Raw genomic sequence first — 8,552 nt, 5'->3', positions numbered from 1 at the left:
CCTGGTGTGTGCTGAACGTGTCACTCCGGGATCTCTGACCCTGGCTGGCTGATTGGTAACGTTGAGTGCCTGGAACCCCTGGGTCTGATGTCAGCGAAGGAGGCTTCCCGCTGGAACAATACCAGAGAGGCCCATGTGGGTCACGGCTGAAGCCCTAACTGTGCAAAATGAGCAGTGAGAGAGGCTGAGAACCTGCTTGATCACCGTCCTGGATATTCGGCTGAGGATTCCAGGGATCATTTAGCAGGGCCAATACCCTCACAAGTAGGACAGTCCTGCAAGAATGCGTGTTGTGCTCTTGGCTTTCGTTGCTATGTGGCACATCTGAGCGCGGCAATGCTGGCCTTCTCCTAACCACATCCTGAGATGGATTGGCAAGGCTCGGCACAAGGCTGGTTCGCATGGCAACCGGGCATTCATGCAGCGACCTTGAGAATTCTCTGCCAATAGAGCTGCCTTGATTTACACCAGCAGGGCCGCTGGCCCCAGATGTTTAGCGGTCACCTTTGCCATCTTTGCTCTGGTGCCTTTTGTCTGGTAACTCTCTTCACGGGGCAACCGAAACCTGAATACCACAAACACGCTTATTCCGGCCAGACCACAATGGCAAAAGGCTAGCCCCTTGGCTGGCGTAAACCAGAGCAGCTGCATTGACTTCAGTGGAGCAGAGGATCAGGCCCAAAGAGCTCCAGGGAAGCCCCTGTGGTGTTCAAATTAACTCCTAAGGGGCAATCGAGCAAGTGCATCCCTGCAAAGTTTGACAGCCATCTCTGTAGTGAGCCGGTTTGTCTTCCAGGTGCTGCTGCTGAGTTCTGTTATCTACACCAGTGGCTCAACCTTTCCAGATGACTGTCCCCCTTTCAGAGTCTGATTGGTCCTGTGTACCCCCAAGTTTCACCTCACTTGAAAACGACTTGCTTACAAAATCAGACATAAAATTACAGAAGGGTCATAGCTCACTAGTACTGACAAACTGCTGACTTCCTCCTTGTTACCATCTAATTATCAAATAAATCGATTGGACTATAAATCTTGTACTTACATTTCAGTGTATAGCACCCAGAGCCGTCTAAACAAGTCATTGTCTGTATGAAATGTTAGTTTGTACTGACTTCGCTCAGGCTTTTCTGTATCCTCTTGTAAAACTAGGCAAGTATCTAGCTGAGGTGACGTACCCCCTGGAAGGTCTCTGCGTAACCCAGCGGTCATAGGTGCTGGAACTGGGGGGGCTGCCACACCCCCTGGCTTGAAGTGGTTTCCATCAAATGCAGGGTTTACAGTTTGGTTCAATGGCTCTCAGCACCCGCACTGCACACATTGTTCCAATGTCCCTGCCAGGGGTACGCGTGCCCCTGGTTAAAAGAACAGGAGGACTTGTGGCACCTTAGAGACTAACCCATTTATTTGAGCATAAGCTTTTGTGGGCTACAGCTCACTTCATCAGATGCATTCAGTGGCAAATACAGAAGGGAGATTTTATATACACAGAGAACATGAAACAATGGGTGTTACCATACACACTGTAATGAGAGTGATCAGGTAAGGTGAGCTATTACCAGCAGGAGAGAAAAAAAACCTTTTGTAGTGATAATCAAGGTGGGTCATTTCCAGCAGTTGACAAGAAATACACCCTAGAGTGCTCCTGGAATCTCCGGCCAGGAGCTGAGCCCCGTCCAAGCTATATTGTTCACCTGGGAGTCCGAGCACAGCTCCAGCCTGCTTTCACCTGCCTGGTGCTGCAGCGTGGGATCAGTCAGAGACAGTCGAGGTCAACCACTGAATGGCCGGAGCAGGTGCATTCCCCGTAGTGTGTCCCACAGCCCTTGGTCCAGCGTGGGAAATGGGGCTCCTGGGTTTTACGCCTGGCTCTGCCCCTTGCTCAAGTCTCTGTACCTCCATTTCCTTTTCCACCACCCCACGTCTGTCTCGTCCGTTACACTGGAAGCTCTGTGGGGCAGGACTGGGCCTACATACACATCAGCAGGCCTGACGGGGCCCTGAGTTTGGTCGGTTCTCCTGCCGTACAAACAAGAACCATCCATCTCACGAGCAGGAAGCATTCCCTTGCTGTGCAGCCCTAATATCCCTATTCGTAATGACTCCTCTGCCCTGGGTCGAGTGACGTTATGCTGGGACCGCCCCTCTCCCTCTGTGACGTTTGCTCTCTGCCCAGTACAGAAAGCTCCAGCCCAGCCAACAGGGGCTGGATAAATACACAGCCCTAGGGGTCGCTGTGGATTGGCCCAGAGGGCTACAGTGTGGGGCGGGGGGGGGATCGCAATATTACTCACTAGCTAGATGGGGGTGTCTGGAGGCAGATCAATAGTTTATTTATCACTAGACCGACATTCGCTCTACGCAAGTGCCATGGACAATGGTAGCAGGCGTAGCCTGTCACCATGGCATTCCAGGGAGGAACGAGTCACTCCTTTGTTTGAAGAGCCCGCTGGGGCCAAGCATTGCCAGAGGAGGGCTAGCGTGACACCCATATCTGCCCAGGATGGGACCGCAGCCTGCGCAGTCATGACCCTAGGGCCAAGGGGGCTCAGGGCCCCTTTAAAGGCAGATTTGTCAACGGCCCCCGGTGGCTTTTCTCGTCCTGGGACGTCGCTGGATTTCTCTCTGGCTGGGAGACTCTTGCTGAGACTGCAACTAGCTCTTCCTGTCACCTGACACCGCGGACAAGGCTCCAGGCGCGTGAGCCAAGCCCTGCCACGCAGGTATTGCCATGGTGACACAGCTGCAGCCCCACCCGCTCCCACGGCTCACCTGAGCGCTGAGGTGGCTGCGCTGTGGGGGTGCAGCGAGGCAGAAGGCTGGGTCGGCATCTCCTTGTCCTTCTTTGCGAGAAGGGCTGGACAGCTCTGAGTGACCCACCCCAGAAAATCCCCTGCGTCTCCCAGGCCCGGCTGTGGACACCAGCTCGCTCTGAGGCTCGGGGCGTGTGAGCAATTAGACCACGCCGAGCCAGGGCGTGAATCTAGCCTGCCACAGTCAGAGTGTCTGTGTGCGCCCAGCTGGCGTGTGTGAATAGTTTGTTAGCGCATCTGGTCTAGTCCTCGCTCACAGGGCATTAAACCTCAATATGGGTCAGCAGGATGCCCGTAGTCTGCACCAGGCTCGCTCGGGGTGGATTCCCACCCCAGACTGCCAGTCTAGACAAGCCCTTTCTCTCCCTGACTTGGTGCATGCGAGACACAGACCCCTCCTAGTCAGGTGAAGTGATGCAGCATCTCCCTGGTGCTCATCCCCCTCTCCGGACTTTCCGCCCTCACCCACTAAACCGATAAACCCTCCACACCTCGTTCATTTGGCTCATTCTGTTTGTCCCAGCCGCGCCTTGAGCCCACTCCTGAAACCCTCTCAAAATCAAACAACATTTATTGAGCTTTACAAAAACAGACCCCAGCAACAATCGTACAAAACAAAATTTTATTGGATACGCCGTGACCTATCAGGGCCCATTCCCCAGCATGCTGGGCCTGCTGCTTCGGCCTGTCTACTTCTTAGATCCCTTCAAAGCATCATCGTAAATCATGGACAGGGCACCCAGGAAAGTGAGGTACTCCTGGAAGTTGACTTCCTGGTCCTTGTTCCGGTCCAGACTCTCCATGAGCCCAACAATTTCAGCATCGTTCAGTTTCTAGAGCCAGAGGAAAGCACAGAAGCCACTCACAACCCAGGGAGGGGAAGGTTTGGGTTCCAAGGGCCAGGTGCATTGGGGGGGGGGGTGGTCATTGGTGCAGAGTTTAACATTTTCCAGAAGCCTCCTTTCCCAGCCCACAATCGCTGCTATGAGAGGAGAGAGTTTGATGGTTTGGTTTAGCATGCAGGTGCTGCAGGGGGGGGAAGGGGGCTGGTGGTGACTTGGGACCCCACATAGCTTCTTCACGTGGCGTTTTGCTGTGTAAAGTGCAAAAGACGCCCAAACAACTTTGGGTGTCACCGAGCAGGCAGCCCTGAGAGCTCCGATCCTGGGGGCAGTGACCTATGGCTCCGAGGGGGCACTCTGCCCACACACACCCCTCTTCACCCTGCTTGTCCCTGGAGCAGGTGGCCCAGGAGCAGACTATACTGGGGAATTCTTACCTGAGGAGATTTGCCAGCTTTGTAGCTGCCACAGTGATGCAGAGGGGGTGGAACAAGAGGTGGCTCTGGCCCCAGGCTGCAGTATTTCTGCATTCACAGAGAGCTGCAAAGATCTCCAGGATGGGCTGTGGGCAAGGGCTCTGGAATGGGACGTGGGGACGCAGGTTCTGGTCCCAGCTCTACAACTTTGCGCAGCTCACTTCCCGCCTCTCACCCCTCTTACGCTTTGTCTATTTAGGTTGTAAGCCTTTGTGGGCAGGGGCTCTCCCGTTTGTACAGCACTGGCCAGGGCCTCTCTGCACTAACGTAATGCAGTCAAACCTAACTCGTCTCTTTCACTCACAGCAGAACCAGCTGCAGTCAGGGAGCTGGCCTAGGTCACTAATGTGCTTATGACAATAACAGAGGATGTCCTTTTCTGGGGGCTGATTTTCACCAAGTCCAACTTGCAAATCCTAAAACACCTGTGACCCCCATCTCCAGCCACACTCACCGCCCCTACGGTCAGCTCCTTCTTGATTAGCTCTTTCAGCTCCTTCTTGCTCAGTGTGTTCTTGTCCCCTTCCTTTCCCGAGTACTTGTGGAAAGTGCAAACCAAGAGCCCGATGGCCTGGTCCAGAGGGCATGCCATCTCTGCAGGTCTGTGGTGGGTAGATCTGAGGGGAGAAGACAGTTGGTGAGCGAGGCCAGGACACGGAGCCACAGGGGAACAGAGGACCCATTCTGGAAACAGAAGCACTAGAACTGGAAGAGTAAAGCCATCCCTGGAATCCGTGCCCTGGGGGGCAGAGACAAGCCCGAATGAACAGGACAAGCGGGCAAGCCCAAGGAGCTGGGAAGTTTGGGGAACTCCCCCTAACTCAGCCCCAAAGGATTTTGCTCCCCATCCAGGAAGCACTCCAAGGCACCAGGGGCTCTTTCACCTGGCTTCCTGCCCAGCATCTCTCAGGAGAACGGCATAAACTTGGCATTCCCAGAAAATGGAGGGAGAGGAGTTTATGCCCTTCAGTGCCCGGGGAGGGAGCCAACAGACAGCGGGCCTGGGGGAAGGGACCTGCACAGAGTGAATGGCCAGATTGCGGGATTGTCTCAAATTTACACGGATCTTGGCCTTGGTCTGCTAGGCACTGAATTCAGCAGACAGATTCCCGAGCTCATCCATGGGCGTTGGGTGAGACAGCTGGTTCGGTTCTCTTGTCGTTGTGTCTCACCCCAAAACCACCCCCTCCCCACTGGTGCGTTAGCCCCAGGGGTGAGCTCAGCCCAGAGCCGGGGGAAGGTCAGATACCGGATGGAGAGGAAAGGCTCCAGGGGCTCACAGCAGAGACTGTAAGTGACCAGACCCCAGGGTGAGGGGCTCTATGGCACAACCAGAGAGACCAAAGGAGGGCGACCAAAGGCCGAATTTGGTCTCGGGTCTGTGTCCTTCCTTCCATGGGGGACCAACCTGCCCCACCCATCAGCCCCCCGTCATTTTCCGGCAGCCCCGAGGTTCAGCAGGGGGCAGAGGGGATTCTTGCAGCCCCCCACCACCACCCTTTCCACGCAACGGGGCGCCCAGTTGAACAGCGAGTCTCGGTATAAAGCGGGGGCGGGTCCACGGTTTCCCCCCCGTTTCCACAAGCGGTCGCCAGGTCTTCCAAGAAAACCAGACCCCAGGCAACGGGCTGCTGCGCAGGCGACTTGGCCGCAGACTGGGAGTCGCCCGGCCCCGCCCGGCTCTGGCGGAGATTTCCTCCCTCTGCACCGAGCCGGGCCGGCGGGGCGCAGACCCCGGCCCGCAGCCGCTTGCGAGGCGCCCGGCGCGGAGCCGAGCCGGACTCGGGCGGCCCGCAGCGGCGGACCGTGTGAACGCGGATCGGGCGCGGAGCTCCCGGCGCTGCGGGGGTCCAGAGCCCCAGGGAACGGACCCGGACCCTGGGGTGCGGGGCTCAGCTGCGGGGAGGGAGGGGGAGCCCCCCGCCAGGTCCGGGGCGGGAGGAGAGGACCGAACCGGACTCACCCAAGACGACGGAGCGGGCTGCGAGAGCGAAGGAGGCGCGGGGCTGGGGTGCGGGAGCCGCCCGAGGGCGGTTGTTATATAGCGGCCCGGAGCCCAGCCCCGCCACCCGCCCCACTGCCCCGGGGAGAGGGGGGCTGGGTGTGGCGGGGAGGCCACGCCCCCTCTGTCCCCGTAGCCCCGCCCACTCATGTGGCTGCCCCCAATATGCCCTGGCCTGGACATGCCCGGGCCCCTTCTCCCTGTTCCCCGCCCCCAGCTTAGCCCAGCTGGGCTGCAGCAGGCAGGTGCCAAGGCTCCGGTGGGGAAGGCAAGGTGTGGTCTGCAATGCAGGCAGGTTCCCGTCGGGGCACGAAGCCAGGGGCACGAGTGAGGCAGGATAGCACGGGGGGCTGCCCTCAGTGACCCCGATGAAGAGCGCTGGGAATTCCCCCAGACACACAGACCCTCCCCAGACCCCAGAGCGCCGCCCATCCAGCCGCAGGTCGGCCTTCACCTTGGGAGTCACCTCCCGGCCCAGCTCCCTCCCGAGAGCCTGGAAACAGCCTAGGCCCAGGTGTGTTGTTGTTGCAGGTACAGGTGCCCCTGGGAGCCATGACTGAGATTAGGGCCCCACCCACATTCTCAAAGGGGTCCATTGGGAGTTAGGCACGTAACTAACTCGAGGCTCTGGGCCGTTGTGCCAGGGGCTGCAGAGACGCAGAGAAACAGCCCCTGCCCCCGCAGTCTAGACGGCTGGATCGGGGTGCATGGGGAATGTAGGGACAGACAGGCAAAGAGAAAAGAGATCTGTCTGGCACGAGATATTCTAGCCTGGATAGATGGTACAGAACGGTGGATGGAAGGAATGCTGGACAGGAGGAAACACAGAACACTGGCAGACCTGTGGACAGAACTCTTTTTATTGAAAGCAGCCGGACAGTATCCAGAGCCAGGGGCTTTGCGTCCTGGTCTCAGCCCCCTTCTTCCCCCCCAGCTACTTGCTCCCTCCCCGGAAGAAGTCATTGTAGGCCATGCACAAGGTGGACAGGAAAACCGAGTATTCCTTGAAGTCGATTTCCTGGTCGCTGTTCCGGTCTAGGCTTTTCATGAGCTGCTCAATGCCTCCCTCCTTCATTCTCTGCAGGAAAGGGTGAGAGAAGCCAAACAGACTAGATAAAACCTCCAGGGATCTGCACTGGCCCCAGGTGCTGGTTTTTCTTTCCCTTTATTGTAATCTGGCTCGTTAATGATGCAGTGAAACCTGGAGCCTTGGCTCCTGGGCCGCTGCTAACCATGGTACAGAACAGGGAGGAGACATTAATGTTACTTTCCCTCCCACTCGGGCAGCGGGCTGAATTGGGAGGGGCAGCTGCTAAATGGGAGCAAAGCTTCCTTGGGAGGAATACGAACCCCAGGCCTGAAATGAGCACAGTGGGCAAGGATACCAGGCCAAATCCAACCCTGGGGAAGGCATCCATCCCCCAAGCACAGGGACAGGGATCTGCAAATCAGATCTCGGGAGTCTGATTTCACAAGATCAAATTGACCAATTGGTTGGGCCAAAAAACTGGGGGGCGGGGGGGGACGGGACTTTGAAAAATGTTCATTTTTTCACCCTAAATTTCCTGTGGATTTTTTTTTTCATGTTTTGGATGAAAAAAAAACCCAAAATTTTATTCAGAATTCAGTTTTGCAAAAATCTCAGATCGGATCAGTTTGGGGAGAAACCCAGGAGAGTTTGATCAGAACCAAAATGCTCATTTTGATCCAAAAAGTTGCTCTTTTTTCAACCCCCAACATTTTTTCGAAGCACTCACGTCCCCCAGCCCCAGCTCGTTCTTCACCAGCTCCTTCAGTTCCCCCTTGCTCAGGGTCAGCTTGCTGCCTTCCTTCCCCGAATACTTGTGGAAGGTGCAGACTAAGGTTGCCAAGGCCTTTTCCAGAGGCGTTTCCATGGTGCACGTCCACATCAGTCTGAAAGAGAGAACAGCGCCTGGCACGGTGAAACAGGGCCCGCCACAGGAAGAACTGTGCAGACAAGCCCCCGTGAGCAAGGCTAGGAGCAGACAGGCTGTGGCGGTCAGATACCAGCCCTGCAGCTCTAATACTTAGCTTTCAACACAGCACTTTCCTTTTTCAAAGTGCTCTCCAGCCAATAGCTTCATTCTTCAGGGTAGGACAGTGGTACCCACCAAGATCAGGGACCCTGGGGGCTGGGTCTAAACAGACACCAGCCCATGTCACAGGTGGGAGCCGGAGGCCCGGAGAGAGTCAGTGGTTTGCCCCAGGTCACAGGCGGCAGAGCCGGGAATCAAACCCTTCTCCCGTGTCCCAGCCCAGTGCCCTGACCACGAGCCCACCCTTCCGCTGATGCCGTTGGGCTGCAGGTGAATGCAGAGTCCGGAGCAGCAGTAACCTTCCACGGCGCTTTGCACGTTTCTAGTGCTCTGTGGCTAATGTTAGTTAACAGGCATCCGCGCCG

At 56.7% G+C, this 8,552-nt stretch overlaps 2 protein-coding genes across 3 annotated transcripts; both read right to left on the bottom strand.

The window, feature by feature from the left end:
• Positions 1-3,415: 3,415 nt before the first annotated feature.
• S100A6 (S100 calcium binding protein A6) lies at positions 3,416-6,192 on the bottom strand. Of its 2 annotated transcripts, none has more exons than XM_074938665.1 (3): positions 5,537-5,679; positions 4,583-4,745; positions 3,416-3,643 (listed from the first exon to the last, which is right to left on the bottom strand). In XM_074938665.1, the coding sequence occupies exons 2-3, from the start codon at positions 4,718-4,720 to the stop codon at positions 3,500-3,502; spliced, it is 282 nt and encodes a 93-aa protein (XP_074794766.1). In that variant the 5' UTR covers positions 4,721-4,745; positions 5,537-5,679; the 3' UTR covers positions 3,416-3,499. The 2 variants fall into 2 exon arrangements, with proteins under 2 accessions (XP_074794766.1, XP_074794765.1); XM_074938664.1 differs by lacking the exon at positions 5,537-5,679 and adding an exon at positions 6,092-6,192 and having other exon boundaries at positions 3,418-3,643.
• An 872-nt stretch (positions 6,193-7,064) lies between these two features.
• Positions 7,065-8,040, bottom strand: LOC141977276 (protein S100-A5-like). The gene is made up of 2 exons (XM_074938666.1): positions 7,888-8,040; positions 7,065-7,208 (listed from the first exon to the last, which is right to left on the bottom strand). Exons 1-2 carry the CDS (start codon positions 8,038-8,040, stop codon positions 7,065-7,067), a joined length of 297 nt encoding a protein of 98 aa, XP_074794767.1.
• Positions 8,041-8,552: the final 512 nt, after the last annotated feature.

This window comes from Natator depressus, chromosome 24 (assembly GCF_965152275.1).
Source record: "Natator depressus isolate rNatDep1 chromosome 24, rNatDep2.hap1, whole genome shotgun sequence".
Classification (NCBI taxonomy): Eukaryota; Metazoa; Chordata; order Testudines; family Cheloniidae; genus Natator; species Natator depressus.
Note: the sequence above shows the minus strand (reverse complement) of the source record. Positions and strands in the feature narration are given on the sequence as shown.